This window comes from Rana temporaria, chromosome 3 (genome assembly GCF_905171775.1).
Source record: "Rana temporaria chromosome 3, aRanTem1.1, whole genome shotgun sequence".
Lineage (NCBI taxonomy): Eukaryota > Metazoa > Chordata > Amphibia > Anura > Ranidae > Rana > Rana temporaria.
The window spans coordinates 212,016,512-212,034,386 of NC_053491.1; the positions used below are offsets into that span (position 1 = coordinate 212,016,512).

At 43.3% G+C, this 17,875-nt stretch overlaps 1 protein-coding gene across 4 annotated transcripts in view; it reads left to right on the plus strand.

Moving 5' to 3' along the window:
- The window catches only part of MON2 (MON2 homolog, regulator of endosome-to-Golgi trafficking), a 209,976-nt gene that overhangs the window by 26,554 nt on the left and 165,547 nt on the right, over positions 1 to 17,875 (plus strand). For all 4 annotated transcript variants that reach the window (XM_040344211.1, XM_040344213.1, XM_040344212.1 and 1 more), the window contains exons 2-6: positions 4,459 to 4,522; positions 6,107 to 6,234; positions 7,891 to 8,022; positions 10,695 to 10,824; positions 13,290 to 13,387. In XM_040344211.1, coding sequence (XP_040200145.1) covers positions 4,459 to 4,522; positions 6,107 to 6,234; positions 7,891 to 8,022; positions 10,695 to 10,824; positions 13,290 to 13,387 — 552 coding nt within the window. The remainder of the gene's footprint in view (positions 1 to 4,458; positions 4,523 to 6,106; positions 6,235 to 7,890; positions 8,023 to 10,694; positions 10,825 to 13,289; positions 13,388 to 17,875) is intronic.

Genomic DNA, 17,875 nt, shown 5'->3' on the forward strand with positions numbered 1-17,875 from the left:
GAATCTGTCCACAGGACAACTATTAGTCAAGCACTCCACAAATTTGGCCTTTATGGAAGAGTGGCAAGAAGAAAACCATTGTTGAAATAAAGCCATAAGTCCCATTTGCAGTTTGTGAGAAGCCATGATGGGGACACAGCAAACATGTGGAAGATGGTGCTTTGGTCAGATGAGACCAAAACTGAACTTGTGGGGCAGAAATCTAACACTGCACATCATCCTGAATACACCATCCTCACCGTGAAACATGGTGGTGGCAGCATCATTTTGTGGGGGTGCATTTCTTCAGGAAGGACAGGAAATCTGGGCAGAGTTGATGGGAAGATGGATGGAGCCAAATACAGGGCAATCTTAGAAGAAAACCCTGTTAGAGTCTGCAAAAGACTTGAGACTGGGACGGAGGTTCACTTTCCAACAGGACAATGACCCTAAACATACAGCCAGAGCTACAATGGAGATTAAAGCAAATTCATGTGTTAGAATGGCCCAGTCAAAATCCAATTGAGAATCTGTGGCAAGACTTGAAAATTTCTGTTCAGACACTCTCCATCCAATCTGACGGAGCTTGAGCTATTTTGCAAAGTAGAATGGGCAAAAATGTCACTCTCTAGATGTGCAAAGCTGGTAGAGACATCCCAAAAAAGACTTACAGCTGTAATTGCAGCTAAAGTTGGTTCTACAAAGTATTGACCCAGGAGGGGGGCTGAATTCAAATGCATGCCACACTTTTCAAATATTTATTTGTAAAAAGATTTGAAAACCATTTATCATTTTCCTTCCACTTGACAATTATGTGCCACTTTGTGTTGGTCTATCACATAAAATTCCAATAAAACACATTTACGTTTTTGGGTGTAACATGACAAAATGTGGAAAATTTCAATGGGTATGAATACTTTTTCAAGGCACTGTATATATACAGTGTGTGTATGTATATGTGTGTAAATAATAATAAAAATATATATATATATATCACAAAATCAATAGTTTCAATTTGATTCTTCTAAGGAAAAAATTAAAAAAAAAATATATATATATATATATATATATATATATATATATATATATAATATATATTTCCTGAGAAAAATCGAATTGAAGCTATTGATTTTGTGTTTCCCATACTGCATAGTACCTGTACCATGTAGTGAGACTGAGCAGGTTCCTCCTTTTCTACAGCCTTGGAGTCAGGGAATGACAGCTACTTTAAGGTTTTCACTTCTTAAAAGATTCCTTGTGATCCTCACCAATGTTTTGCTGTGAGTGGCTCATTATTTCTTATATAATCCACTCCACTCCAGCAATGCGGTGTCCTGGAGCTCCCTCTCTGGCCAATGACATCTTTGGCCAGTTTTCTTCCAGGTTCCTCATCTTCGGCTGTTTGGATTGGGCTCAATGTCTCAATTAAAACATTAGATAAAAGGTCCATTATCATTTCAAACTGCGTATGGGTTTCAGGGGAGAGAGGCAGAATCGGTCAGTACGGATCTTTAATTTGCCTGGTCATGACCACCATCTCTTTCTGGAGATAAATCCAGGCCAGCTGGGAGATGTAAGCCTGCCACATTTCCTGGTCTGGATATGTTCTGAGATCTCTTCCTTGTCTGATATTCCTTGTACAGGAGCTACTATCCTGCACAAGGCATGTTAATATGGAGTAGCAGTTGCTGGTGCCAAAATACAAGGATATCCTACCTAGCATGTGGAATTGCCTTTGAACCAGGAAATCAAAGACCAGAATATGATGGCTGATGTCATCCCAAAAATTGAGTATGGTGCAAATCTTTGGTTCCCCTATAAGCATGCACACAGGGTGTGCCTGGGAACACCCTAATCGCCCTATGCGGATGAAAAAAGGATTAAACTGTTTGGCCTGAATGGCGAGTGTCATGTCTGGAGGAAACCAGGCACCGCTCATCACCCGGCCAATACCATCTCTACAGTGTAGCATTGTGGTGGCAGCATCATGCTGTGGGGATGTTTTTCAGCGTCGGGATCGAGGAAAAGATAAAAGCAGCAATGTCCAGAGACATCCTTGATGAAAACCTTCCCCCGAGACCGCTCTGGACCTCAGACTGGGGCGAAGGATCATTTTCCAACAGGGCAACGACCCTAAGCACACAGCCAAAATTACAAAGGAGTGGCTATGGGACAACTCTGTGAATGTCCTAAAGTTGATCGAGTCAGAGCCCAGACTTAAACCGGATTGAACGTCTTTGTAAAGATCTGAAAACGTCTGTACACCAATGCTCCCCATCCAACCTGATGGAGCTTGAGAGGCCCTGCAAAGCAGAATGGGAGAAACTGCCCAAAAATAGGTGTGCCAAGCTTGTACCATCATACTCAAAAAGTCCTGAGGCTGTAATTGGTGCCAAAGGTGCTTCAACAAAGTATTGAGCAAAGGCTGTAAATACTTATGTACATGGGATTTTTATTTTTTTAATACATTTGCAAAGATTTGAAACCAACTTCTTTCGTGTTGTCATTATGGGGTATTGTTTGTGGAATTTTGAGGAAAATAATGAATTTAATTCATTTTGGAATAAGGCTGTAACTAGGGTTGTCCCGATACCGATACTAGTATCGGTATCGGGACCGATTCCGAGTATTTGCGGGAGTACTCGTACTCCCGCAAATACCCCTGATACCGAAATAGAATACTTCCCCCCCGCCGCATCCCTGCTTGGTTAATACGGGCGGGGAACATTACAGCTTTCATTTGAATAGCTGTAGTGTTTCCCGCCGTGCCGCGTATAGACACTCCCCCTTGCTCGGGTGAACTGTCCAATCCCAAGCAAGGGGGAGCATCTATACGCAGCGCGGCGCGAAAGACTACAGCTATTCAAATGAAAGCTGTAATTTTCCCCGCCCGTATTAACCAAGCAGCGGCGCGGCAGCATGTACGGTAAGGGGGACATGGCTGCATATATGGGGGGGACATGGCTGCATATGGGGGGGACATGGCTGGATCATGGCTGGATATGGGGGGGACATGGCTGGATATGGGGGGGACATGGCTGGATATGGGGGGGACATGGCTGGATATGGGGGGGACATGGCTGCATATATGGGGGGGACATGGCTGCATATATGGGGGGGACATGGCTGCATATATGGGGGGGACATGGCTGCATATATGGGGGGGACATGGCTGCATATATGGGGGGGACATGGCTGCATATATGGGGGGGACATGGCTGCATTTGTGGGGGGACATGGCTGCATTTGGGGACACATTTAAAAAAAAGTATCGGTATTCGGGACATGGCTGCATATATGGGGGGGACATGGCTGCATATATGGGGGGGACATGGCTGCATATATGGGGGGGACATGGCTGCATTTGTGGGGGGACATGGCTGCATTTGGGGACACATTTAAAAAAAAGTATCGGTATTCGGTATCGGCGAGTACTTGAAAAAAAGTATCGGTACTTGTACTCAGTCCTAAAAAAGTGGTATCGGGACAACCCTAGCTGTAACATAACAAAATGTGGAAAAACATGAAGCGCTGTGAATACTTTCTGTGAATACTTTCCGGAGTGAGCGGGCGAGTAAGTGAGTGGAGCTTTGCGATGCACACCTATGGGCTGTAGGCTTTGGGTTGACTACTATATGAGGAGGACAGGGAAAGGTCTGTAGAAGGAATAGAAGAAAATATTACCTAAAACTGTAATGCTGCGTACACACGATCAGGAATTCCGACAAGAAAAGTCCAATGTGAGCTATTGGTCGGAAATTCCGACCGTGTGTATGCTCCATCGAACTTTTGCTGTCAGAATTTCCACCAACAAAAGATTGAGAGCTGGTTCTCTATTTTTCCGACAGAAAAAATTTGTATCGGAAAATCCACTCGTCTGTATGCAATTCCAACGCGCAAAAAAACATGCATGCTCCGAATCAAGCATAAGAGCCGAACTGCCTATTGAACTTCATTGATCTCGGCTCGTCATACGTCTTGTACGTCACCGCGTTCTTGAGGGTCGGAATTTCCGACAAGATTTGTGTGACCGTGTGTATGCAACACAAGTTTGAGCGCATTGAGGCCTTCTGGTAATGACTGCGCTCCCAATACGCATTTTAATAAATAAATAAATAAGTTTGAGCCAACATTGCGTCAGAAAAAAAACATGGTTTTCTTGTCGGAATTTCCAATCGTGTGTACGCCGCATAACTGTTCACGGAGTCCGTTTGCTACTTCTCTAGTGCAGATTACTTTTTTTCTCTACCATAAAAACATATTTACAAATAGGTTTTGTAGAGAAATATGTGCATAATCTGAAAACTTAATGTACTAATACAGAAAAGTCTGAATAATGCATACGATGATCCAGAAATATAAAGAGACTGCGAACAAGAATAGCTTTTTGATCGTATTCAAAGCGTTTTCCTCATATTATGTCATCAAAGACCATCATTTTACTGCTTTGTACTTGATCACATGTATTATGTCTTCCAGGCTGCGGAATCCGGCATAGTGAAGGTGAAGAATATAGCTGCACGGAACGCTGACATACTGACAGGTTATTATTATTATGGTGTTTACTTCTCTAGCTAAGATGCTTGATTTCATATATGTACAGGAATTGTATAATAAATTACACACCTATGAGTGTATTGTATTCTATTACTGTTTACAAACAGATTCTCTTTTTCATATTTCTGAATGGGGATGAGCCCCATGTTTTTTTTTCTTCTTTTTTTTCAAGTGCTCAATACAAGACATTTGTTTGAATAAAGAGGGCAGAGCTTAGTGTCAGAAGGGAGCAGGGCTTTATCTTTATATTTTTTAGGTCTGCTAAAAATATTTTCAGGCCAATATTCTCATCTTTTTAATATATTTTCAGCAAATATGTCTACATTTGCACTAATAATGCCACGTACACATCGGAAATTACGACGAGAAAAGTCCGATGTGAGCTTTTGGATGGAAATTCCGACAGTGAGTATTCTCCATCGGACTTTTGCTGTCAGAATTTCCGCCAACAAAAGATTGAGTGCTGGTTCTCTATTTTTTCCGACGGAACAAGTTCCTATCAGAAAATCCACTCGTCATGTATGCAATTCCGATGCGCAAAAAAACATGCATGCTCAGAATCACGCAGAAGAGTCATACTACCTATTGAACTTGGCCTCGGCTCGTCGTACGTCACTGCGTTCTTGACGGTCGTAATTTTCGGCAAAATTTGTGTGACGGTGTGTATGCAACACAAGTTTGAGCCAACATTCTGTCAGGAAAAATCCACGTTTTTCTTGTCGGAATTTCCGATCTCGTGTACGTGGCATTAGCCTTATGCCGCGTACACACGGTCGTTTTTTGTGATGAAAAAAAACAACATTTTTAAAAACGTCATTTAAAATGATCGTGTGTGGGGCATACCGTCGTTTTTATGTCTTCTGAAAAACGAAATTTTTTTTTTTCAAACATGCTTCAATTTTTTATGTCGTTTTTCAAAACGTCGTTTTTTGTGTCATCAAAAATGATCGTGTGTGGGCTAAAAGGACGTTTAAAACAACGTTTTTAACCCCGCGCATGCTCAGAAGCAAGTTATGGCGCGGGCTTGAATGGAACAGAGTGCCGTCGTACGTGTTGTACGTAACCACCTTTTGCTAGAGCATTTTGAAAAAACGATGGTGTGTAGGCAACGTCGTTTTTTTATGAGAAAAAACAACGTTTTCTTACAAGACAAAAAACGACCGTGTGTACGTGGCATCACACATAGACACTACATGAGCAGTCCTGGAGGTCAGTCTGATAATTCCAGCATATGCAAAGTGGATCCACGCAAACAGCGCTCTCTTGCATAGATAATCAGACGCAGTAGCTTACGGCTCCTGGCAATGCTGAGGGGAGAAGCCATTTGTATTGTGGCTGTATAGCGTTGTCGGTGAGTTAGTAAATATCTCCTAAACGGTACATGTGGCAAGAGGCTTGTAAATAGGATCACCAGGTAATTTTAGTCCTTTTACATAAGAATTTTTGTTAAAAAGAGCACACTTTTGTGGCGTAACGATATTGTCTCCTTCTGGCTGTTTAATATTTCTAACACAGACAAGTAAGTGTATTTTAATCATGATTATTGTATCTTTTCTCATCCTTCCCGAAGCTTTGAAGGAGAATAGTTCTGAAGTAGTTCAACCCTTTCTTATGGGTTGCGGAACAAAAGAACCGAAAATCACTCAGCTTTGCCTTGCTGCTATCCAGAGGCTCATGTCACATGAAGTGGTATCTGAGGTATGGGGATTAAACATCTTCATTGTGCATATTTGCCTTAAAACAGAAGTATATATTTTTTTTTTTTTTTGTTAGGCATACTTGCCTAGGTGGATGCAGCATGGGTCTGATGCTGCCTCTGTCCCAGGTCGCCTCTAAGGCTGGGTTCACACTACGGTTTTCCCGTCCATCAGCCGCATACGATTTCAGTATTGAAAACGTACGGGCCCGGACGGGAAAACGTATAGATAGACAATGCATTGCAAATCGTATGCACTCAGATGCATCCGGGTGCGTACGATTTGCTGGCAAAATGTTTTTTAAACGTACGCAAAACCGTGTTCAACCACGGTTTTGCGGTCGTTTTTAAAACAGTATGGCAAACGCATACGTTTTCCTTTTAACATTAATGTCAATGGAAAACGCACATATGTGCGGTTCCATACGTTCCCGTCCGTTTCAGCCGCATACGGTTTTTCATATAAATCGTATGCGGCTGACGGACGGGAAAACCGTAGTGTGAACCCAGCCTAAGACTTGAAACCAGGCAATTTAACAGTGCTGATCGCTCGGTTCTCAAAGAGCTGCTGACTATCATTCAGCAGCTCTCTGTAAAAGTTTAAATTGAGTTTTGCAGTTTTAGCAAGAACAGGATGATTTTTGATCAGTGTGTGGCTGTCCCTGCTCGACAGAAGTCAGCCATTTTATCAACATCTGTCTAAGGAACATGCAAAAAAAAAATTCTCAATCGGTGGCTGCAGTCACTAATCAGTGTGGGGGGGGGGGGGTGACATTCTCCATCCACCTGGTTTGTGTGGATGGAGGAATCTGTTAAAAATATATGGTATATGGTCAGCTTTGGATTCAAACTCGACACTCAAAGATTCAGATTTAGCAAGTTTCTCACGGAACAGAGCTGGAGCCTCCTGTTGGTTGATTTTTTGCTGAGTAACCCCCTTTCATGCTCTGGTGTGTATGTTGGTGAGATATGATGGTATTGGATAAGGGGAACATACTGGCATATATATCCATAAGCTTTGCTTCAGGGTTGTTTATAAGAAAATGTTACTAGATTGGGCAGTAGTTGGCATTTTTGCCCGGCAGCATCAGAGTAGTCGGTTCAAATCCCAACCACGCCGCTACCTGCCTGGAGTTTGCATGTTCTCCCTGTGCCTGCATGGGTTTCCTCTGGGTGTTCCGGTTTCCTCTCACACTCCAAAGACATGCTGGTAGGTTAATTGGTTTACTAATGTGAAAGTACAGTGTGTGTGTGTGAGATGGAGAGATATCTCTATCTATCTATCTATCTATCTATCTATCTATCTATCTATCTATCTATCTATCTATCTATCTATCTATCTATCTATCTATCTATATATATATATACACACACACACACACACACACACACACACACACACACACACACACATCTAATGTATGTAAAGTGCTGCATAAATTATTGGCGCTATACAATTACTTGAAATAATTAAATATATATTTTTTGACGTTAACAAGTGACCAACTGCAGAGGATGAAACATTTTAGCCACTCAGCATGTTACCTGCGACACCTTAGTCAGTTTTAATGCAACATATTTTATTTTTGCCTGACCACAGTTATTAATAGGAACCAATCATGCAGATTTCTATTTAAGATTTTTATGTATGTTTTAAGGCTGCTGCTGGAAACATCATCAACATGTTATGGCAGCTCATGGAGAATTGTTTAGAGGAACTGAAGCTGCTACAGACGGTTTTGGTACTTCTGACAACTAATACAGTGGTCCATGACGATGCTCTGTCAAAGGTAATAATTATTCAGTTAGCATATTTTGTGTTTTCTTCAGTGATGCTCATATTTTCTGTTTTCCATGTCCTATCATCTTTCTATATTTATTCTTGGAGGCATTGTACACTTTCATGTTCGTTTTATTTGCATAGTTAAAGATTAAAGTGGAGTTCCACACATAAATATAACATTACATCAGTAGTTTAAAAAAAAAATGGCATTAGTCCTTTAAGAAAAAAGTTTTTTTTTTAGATGCCTTCAAAGTGTTGTTGCTAGGCAGAACAGTTAATCTTCCCACTTCCTGCACCTAGGTGCTTAAGCTTCCTAACCTACACCGCACAGACTCCTGGGAATGTAGTGGGTGTAACTTTCCAGGAGTCTGTGCACTCCCCAGTCTCGAAGAATGTGACTTGGACAGTACAGGTGCTGAAACCTGATCTGAAACCTATTACACTGCTTGTGCAGCACTGAGCATGTGCGAGATCTGCAAGGCTGAAATCCAGGAAGTCATACAGTCTGGCTTCATGATGCCCACACTTAAGATGGCCCCAGTCAATTTCTATTTTATAAAGTGTCTAAATGCTGTAACAACCTAACAAAACGGGCCTTAGTTTACTGACTAACTTTACTAGAATACATTAAGCTTGTGTATTACAGGGGTATTTATATTTAAAAAGTGAAATTGTGGCCGGAACTCCGCTTTAAGTAAACTTCCTCTGCAGACATTTACCTATAAGTATGCCTATAACCTATAAGTAAGCCTATAACAAGGCTTACCTATAGGTAGTGAAAATATCTCCTAAACATGTACCGTTTAGGAGATATTTACATTGCATGCAGTCAGTGACATCACCAGCGACCCATGGCCATTCCTTCAGAGTCCTGTGCTGTGAAAGTCGGCTCCCGCGCGCATATGCCACAGTGACATCATCGCATCTCAGGCCAATCACATCGCTGGAGCCGGTGAACTTGGAAGAAACTTCGGGGGAAAATGTCAGCGGTGTGCGGGCGCCTCTGAGAGAGCTTTGTTTTAAGGTAAGTATTTACAAGCTACTACTAGCTCATTATGCCTTTTTGTCTTGCAGTTTTTTTTTTTTTAAAGAGTTTACAACCTTGTTAATCTGGTTATAAAAAGACACCGGTCCATCCAGTACAACCCACAGAATAGAAAAAAAAATAGCTTTAGTATAATTATATTCCCTGTTTGTTTTTACATTGTAATGATGGGTTTACATTATCTAGCTGCTGTTTTTAGTGTCTGATAAATTCCATGCTGCAGTTAGCCTGTCCCTATCCAGTAAAAGGACGAATAAACTTTCTGTTCTGAGTCACTCAGCATCCAGTTCGTGGTTTTCCATTTCCTGCATCACAAATGTTTCCTTCTGCATCACAAATGTTAGAGCCCACTATGAAATATTTCATATCACTTGAACTCTGTAAGTTGTTCTGCCTGTGCGTGTCTGTGTCAGATTTAGTTGCTCTGTAGCTCTCACCTGCAGAGCAATAGACTGAAAGACCCACAGATTGTGGCTTATGTAGTTTCTTCACATGAAGTGTTGGTTTTCAGACAAGTCAATAACCCGTGCAGTACCATGCAGCAAGTTTGTACACAAACTGAAATTAATGATAAAGGAATGTGAAGATTTACTCTGCTATAGACTGTTCCAGACCAACAAATGACATGATGACACTACACAGTCCGTGCACATCTTATATAGGTGAAAGACACAAGGTGCAGGCAAGAAGGTTTATAATGCCTTTACACACAGCTTTGCCTTGAAAGTAAAGATATAGGGCCAGATCCACAGTGAGAGTACGCCGGCGTATCTACTGATACGCCGGCGTACTTTCAAATTTCCCACGTCGTATCTTTAGTTTGAATCCTTAAACCAAGATATGACGGCATCTGGGTTTGATCCGACAGGCGTGCGGCTTCGTACGCCTTCGGATCGTAGATGCAATACTTCGGCGTCCGCGTCGTTTTTTCCGCGTCGGGTATACAAATTGGCTATTTCCGACGATCCACGAACGTACGCGCGGCCGTCGCATTCACTTACGTCGTCTCTAGTCGGCTTTTACCGGCGTATAGTTAAAGCTGCTTTTTTGCGGCGTATAGTTAGATTTGCCATGTTAAGTATGGCCGTCGTTCCCGCGTCGAAATTTAAATTTTTTCTTTTTTTTTCGTAAGTCGTCCGTGAATCGGGATGGACGTAAGTCACGTCTAAGTTTAAAAAATGACGTCCTTGCGACGTCATTTTCGCGCAATGCACGGTGGGAAATTTCAAAGCGGAGCATGCGCAGTTCATTTGGCGCGGGGACGCGCTTCATTTAAATGAAACACGCCACCTAATCGCCGATTTGAATTCCGCCGCCAGAAATACACTACGCTGACGTAACTTACGGCGCAAAATCTTTGAGGATTTGAAAGAACGCCAGGGAAGGTACGGCGGTGTAGCATATCTCTGATACGCTGCGCGGGTGCAGATCTATGTGGATCTGCCCCATTCTGTATATCTGTGAATTACGAAATATGAATTGGCTCCGATATAGAATCCTATGGTGTTCATAAGAGAGAGTCAGCAATTCAGGTTAAGCAATATAAATTGAATGTAGACTGATGAAGCTAGCCAAAGATTCTACACTGTTTGTCTTTTTCAAACCTTAGTAACATTCCCAATTTTTTTTTTCAGGCAATTGTTCTTTGCTTTAGACTGCACTTCACAAAAGACAGCATAACAAATAACACAGCGGCAGCAACCGTACGACAAGTAGTTACTGTGGTATTTGAGAGGATGGTGGCAGAAGATGAAAGGCATAAAGGTAAAGGTAGAAAAAAAAGTGACGTGCCAAACTGTCAAATAAAAAACAATAATTCTAGATATTATAAAATGCTATTACACTTTCTTGTTCTCACTGGAGGATTCTGCTACAATGTGGAGGTTTATCCTATTACCTGTAAGTGGATATTATGGCACCCAGGTCTCCATGATCAGTCCTGTATGTATTATGCTCTTGCAGGGTTTTAATATAAAAATGAATGCCAGTGACCGGGCCTTTTTATCATAGTGAGATTTTATTTTCCCAGAATTGATGGTTAGGAAATGGCACCTTTTTTAAACTAAGGGCCAGGTATCACCATAGAAACGCAGTCTGGATGCATTCCAGATGCTTTTCTGCATGCGCGTTTTTGATGCAATCCAGTGCATCTTCCCCCCCCCTCTTCTTTTTTTCTTAACCTTTAAGGGCCAGTTCACACCATAGAAACGCAGTCCGGATGCGTTCTAGATACTTTTTGCATGTTTTTGATGTAGTACAGTGCTTTTATCCCTCTTCTTTTTTTTTTTTTTTTATTTTTTATTTTTTTTAAACCTTAAATAAGGACGTGTGTTCCAGTGCGTTTTTAGTGCATTTTAGTGCATTTTTGATGCATTTTACAGCATAAAGTTTATTGCAGGTAAAATGCAACATGTTTCTACTTATTTTTTTTCTGGAACTGCAAGCACTGGTGTGAACTATGGCTCTGTAAACATATAACCTACTTTTCATGTGCTTTTGATGCAGAAAAAAAACGACCTGGACTGCATATGGTGTGAACTGACCCTAAAACTACCAGGGTTTTTCCATAGTGTGCATCATATTTAGACTCCTTTCACGCTATGAGTGCTGTTCGGTAGCGATAAAGCGCCTCTCGTTTTAGCTGCGCTTTATCGCTTTATTACATCACCTTTCAGCCAACAGCGGGGGGCTTTTAACCATGAAGAAGGGGTTAAAAATGCCAGTTTTCCGGCGCTTCAGTGCTTTTCAGGCACTTTGGAAGTGCTGCTCAATCATTTCAATGGGCAGGACGTTTTGGGAGCGCTGTATACAGCACCTCTAAACCACCCCAAAGATGCTGCTTGCAGGACTTTTCCTAACGTCCGCAAACCCCCCGCCCCAGTGTGAAAGGTCACACCGAAATGAATGGGAGGCGGTTTTTAGGCGGTATTTCTAGCATTAAAACGCCTGAAAACTGCCTCAGTGTGAAAGGGGTCTAAGTGCTGGAAAACACTATAGTTTACCCAAGCTCCATGGTAGGATAAGATAAATGCAGAGTTCAGGCTGGAAAGTCCACAACAGTTCCACAAATCAAAAAACACCCGACACACAAATGCTTCTTCTTAATTCAGTTTTTTCCAGCATTTGTCTTGTTATTGCTGCATTCGTGTGTCGGCTGTTTTTTGATTTGTGCATCTTTAGTGCTGGAAAGTCTGTTAGGAAGCTACAATAGTAATTGAGGAAGATAGATAATTATTGCCCACTTGGAACCTGCTTGTAAACCACAAGTTAAAAATCACTGTCCTACTAGTCCTGTATTTTGTACTCATACTGATGGAGCTTAGCTTAGCAGAATTCTATTACACTAAGGTAGAAGGTTGACACCACTGCTGAAGGACAGTACAGAGATGCAGAAGGTTGTCCATATATCTATATTTTATTGTGATTGTCAACATTTTTTACATGACATGTCACACTTATCTGCTCTGTGCAATGGTTTGATCCTGATCCTCTTCTTTTGGGTTCCTCCGCTTGCATTCCTGGCTCCTCCTTCTGCAAGTTTCCCCATGGGAAGCTGATTCCTGTGTGGGCTTGATCCTGAACCACACTGCCTGCGTCTGTAGACACAAAAAGTGTGTCTCGCTCCTACTCCCTTGTCACAGAATTTGATTGGCAGCAGCAGGAGCTGATGGCTCCCGCTGCTATCAGTCTGCCCTGCGAGAAGGGGGGGGGGAGAGAGAGCCACTGCTCAGCTAATTTAGAAATCCCATAGATTTGTACAGGGAGAAAAGCAATTCTAAAGTCAATAAAAACCTAAAGGCCCTAAAGATTCGCAGACCTTTTTCCAAATGCAAGCAAGTGCATACAAATAAGTTTGTTTACTGGATACTGGAAAGGTGTAGTATGCTAAATTGTTTTTTGTTTTGGTTTAGATATACTTTGATGTGAATTTTTTATTTTTTTTGCTGTGCTGTCAATTTCTCAGGACCTCCCATGAATTTGCCCACATCATGAATTATACAATACTTGACCCACAAGGCCAGGCGCTCAGCTCGTAGTGGGAGTTTAGGACGTTATCTTTTACGATTATGTGTTAAGGGGTCCTGTTCATCATTTCTGTGTAATAAAAGCCAAATGTGACCTATGTATTTTGGTAATTTGCTGAAATGAATGTAGATATTCTGGTAAAACATGAGGGTAATTTGTTAGTGTGTGTGAAAGATTTAATTCTGTCTCTTTATTGTATGCAGATGCTGTGGAGCAACCCGTGCCTGTCACTGGAAACAGTAATAGGAGATCTGTCAGCACTCTTAAGCCATGTGCTAAAGATGCATACATGCTCTTTCAGGTATAGGAATATTTAGATTGCTGTGTTTCTATGATGACCTGCTGCAATAGTCGACTTGTATTTATGATCCTTTGCCAGCTCTGTTGGCCTTGCTCTAATATAAAGATGCAAACACATTATAGTATATATCATTGTGCCTGTTTAGTATGGAGCCTTTACTGTACTGCTGGGAATCACACAAATGCCTGTTTGTTGAGGGTCCAGTTGTGTAAGTAGACGTGTACATAAAATGTATTGCCTTGTTTGCTCTCTTTTTGACTGAGAAGATGCTTCTTGGAACAGTTGATGGCTTTTACTTCTTATGCCGCATACACACGATCATTTTTCAGCATGAAAAAAAATATGTTTTTCGGCATGTAGAAAAATAAAGTTTTTCCAACTTCATCTTTAAAACGACGTTGCCCACACACCATCGTTTTAAAAAAATGCTCTAGCAAAGCGCGGTGACGTACAACACGTACGACGACACTATAAAGGGGAAGTTCCATGCAGATGACGCCACCCTTGGGGCTGCTTTAGCTGATTCCGTGTTAGTAAAAGGCGATTTGCGCTTTTCTGTCTGTTACAGCGTGATGAATGTGCTTACTCCATTACGAACGGTAGTTTTACCAGAACGAGCGCTCCCGTCTCATAACTTGCTTCTGAGCATGCGCTGTTTTTTTACAACCCGAAAAACGACATTGTTTAAAATGTCGTTAAAAAATGCAGCATGTTAGAATTTTTTTTTTGTAGTTTTTCAGAACCCGAAAAATGATGTGAAGCCCACACACGATCATTTTAAATTACATATTTTTTAAAAACAACTTTTTATTCATGCCGAAAAATGATCGTGTGTACGCGGCATTAGGTCTAATGCTCACAGACATTTGAAGGCATTTTATATGCCTAGGGTCAAATTCCTGGGGATCCCGAAACCTGTGCATGCAGCAGTGTTAATTATTTACGTCAAACTTCGATTTAGTTTTAGTCAGTCTTTTGACCAAAATGCTATTTTAGTTTTGGTCGTATTTTAGTATTTTGAATTTACCACTTCCGGACCGCCTGCCGTCGTTATACATTGGTACTTTGATGTTGAATACCGTTGTTATGGCAGCAGATATCTGCCATAACCTCTGTATTTTCTTAAACGGAGGTCGGTCCGCTTTACGATAAAAGTGGTCACTGCCGGTGGATTCGCCATAGGATCACTTTTATCGGCGGCGGGAAAGTTCCCCCACCCCCCTACCGCCGCGTTCCAGTCGTCTCCGCTTACCAGAGCCGTCAGTAGCGACAGAGACAATCTGATCCTTTCCCCTCAGAGGCACTAAGTCGAGTGATGGAATGATGACCCCCACTTGACTCAATGACGTTGGATGACGGAAGCGACATTAAACGTCACTTCGGCCCAACTGGCTTAAAGCGGTAGTTCCCCCTCAAAAAAATTGTTACCCTTAGATTGATGCTCATTTTGTCTAGGGGAATCCGCTAGTTGTTTTAAAATCGAAGCTGTACTTACCGTTGTAGAGAGCGATCTTCTCTGCCGCTTCCAAGTATGGTCTTCGGGTCTGGGTGTTCCTTCTTGATTGACAGGCTTCCGACGGTCGCATCTATCGCGTCACGATTTTCCGAAAGTAGCCGAACATCGGTGCGCAGGCGCCCTATAGAGCCGCGCCGACGTTCGGCTTCTTTCGGCTACTCGTGACGCGATGGATGCGACCGTCGGAAGCCTGTCTGAAGACTGTCAATCAAAATAGGAACGCCCAGTCCTGAAGACCATACCCGGAAGCAGCGTAGAATATCGCTCTCTCCAACGGTAAGTACAGCTTCGATTTTAAAACAACTAGCCGATTCCCCTAGACAAAATGAGCATCAATCTAAGGCCCCATGCACACGAGAAGCAAATGCAAACTCATCTAAACACAAGTTTTCAAACGCAAAAACCGGCGTTTAAAACACCCGTTTTTGCCGCGAATTTCGCGGCGTTTTACCGCGATTTACCGCGTTTTACCGCGTTTGCGTTTATAAGCATTTGGTTAAGAAACATCATAAGACCCTCCCTAAGCTCAAAAAACAATATTATTTAACCATTTCAGCTATTTTGTGAGACCAGAGCAGCTGAGAGAGCAGCAGTGTACGTGTATTTAGCGTGTCACTTGCCACGTCACCTGGCCACGTCACCTGCCACGTCACCTGGCCACATCACCTGCCACGTCACCTGGCCACGTCACCTGCCACAAGTTGTGGATTGTCCACTGGCCACGTCACCTGCCACATCAACTGGCCACGTCACCTGCCAAGTTGTGAATTGTCCACTTGCCACATCACCTGGCCACGCCACCTGCCACAAGTTGTGGATTGTCCACGTCACCTGGCTATGTCACCTGCCACGTCACCTGGCCACGTCACCTGGCCACGTCACCTGCCACAAGTTGTGGATTGTCCACTTGCCATGTCACCTGGCCACGTCACCTGGCCACATCACCTGCCACGTCACCTGGCCACGTCACCTGCCACAAGTTGTGGATTGTCCACGTCACCTGCCACATCAACTGGCCACGTCACCTGCCAAGTTGTGAATTGTCCACTTGCCACGTCACCTGGCCACGCCACCTGCCACAAGCTGTGGATTGTCCACTGATCATGTCACCTGGCTATGTCACCTGCCACGTCACCTGGCCACGTCACCTGGCCATGTCACCTGCCACAAGTTGTGGATTGTCCACTGGCCACGCCACCTGCCACGTCAACTGGCCACGTCACCTGCCACAAGTTGTGGATTGTCCACTGGCCACGTCACCTGGCCACGTCACCTGCCGCAAGTTGTGGATTGTCCACTTGCCATGTCACCTGGCCATGTCACCTGCCACATCACCTGGCCACGTCACCTGCCACAAGTTGTGGATTGTCCACTGGCCACTTCACCTGCCACATCAACTGGCCACGTCACCTGCCACAAGTTGTGGATTGTCCACTGGCCACGTCACCAAGCCACGTCACCTGCCATGTCACCTGGCCACGTTACCTGCCACAAGTTGTGGATTGTCCACTTGCCATGTCACCTGGCTACATCACCTGGCCACGTCACCTGCCGCAAGTTGTGGATTGTCCACTTGCCACATCACCTGGCCACGTCACCTGCCACAAGTTGTGGATTGTCCACTGGCCACGTCACCTGCCACATCAACTGGCCACGTCACCTGCCACAAGTTGTGGATTGTCCACTGGCCACGTCACCTGGCCACGTCACCTGCCACGTCACCTGGCCACGTTACCTGCCACAAGTTGTGGATTGTCCACTTGCCATGTCACCTGGCTACGTCACCTGGCCACGTCACCTGCCGCAAGTTGTGGATTGTCCACTTGCCATGTCACCTGGCCACGTCACCTGCCACATCACCTGGCCACGTCACCTGCCACAAGTTGTGGATTGTCCACTGGCCACGTCACCTGCCACATCAACTCGCCATGTCACCTGCCACAAGTTGTGGATTGTCCACTGGCCACGTTACCAAGCCACGTCACCTGCCATGTCACCTGGCCACGTTACCTGCCACAAGTTGTGGATTGTCCACTTGCCATGTCACCTGGCTACGTCACCTGCCACGTCACCTGGCCACATCACCTGCCACGTCACCTGGCCACGTCACCTACCACAAGTTGTGGATTGTACACTTGCCACGTCACCTGGCCATGTTACCTGCCACAAGTTGTGGATTGTCCACTGGCCACGTGACCTGGCCACGTCACCTGCCACATCACCTGGCCACGTCACCTACAACAAGTTGTGGGTTGTCCACTTGCCACGTCACCTGGCCATGTCACCTGCCACAAGTTGTGGATTGTCCACTGGCCACGTCACCTGCCACAAGTTGTGGATTGTCCACAATGCAATGCAAGCAATTACATTTTTTATGTTTTTTTTATGGTTTTTCATCATTTGCCATCATTTTTGAGATTTCTAATGTAAAAAAATAGGTCACCTTTAAAAACGCCTATAAACGAAATCGCGGCAAAACGCCGGTACCGCGATTTGCCGCGATTTGCGTCTAAAACGCAAAAGCTGAAAGCTTCTGAACCCAAAATTTTGGGTTTGGAAAAACGGCCCTAAACCCAACTGCTTTGAAACGCCAAAAAACGTGATTGTGTGCATGGACACATAGGATAACATTAAATGTGTTCAGGGGCAGTTGAAAAAAATGCCCAAATGCCTCTGAACTCGAGTTTAGCAGCGTCTCGTGTGCATGGGGCCTAAGGGTAACATTTTTTTTTTTTAAAGGGGGAACTACCGCTTTAAAGGGACATTTTCTTTGAAAAAAAAAAAAAAGACTTTAAAAAAAAAAAAATGTATTGCATTTAAGTGTAAATATGAGATCTGAGGTCTTTTTGACCCCAGATCTCACATTACAGAGGTCATGCTTTTTTTTCTGTTACAAGGGATGTTTACATTCCTTGTAATAGGAATAAAAGTGATCCACATTTTTTTTTTTTTTTAAAGGGGACAGTGTAAAA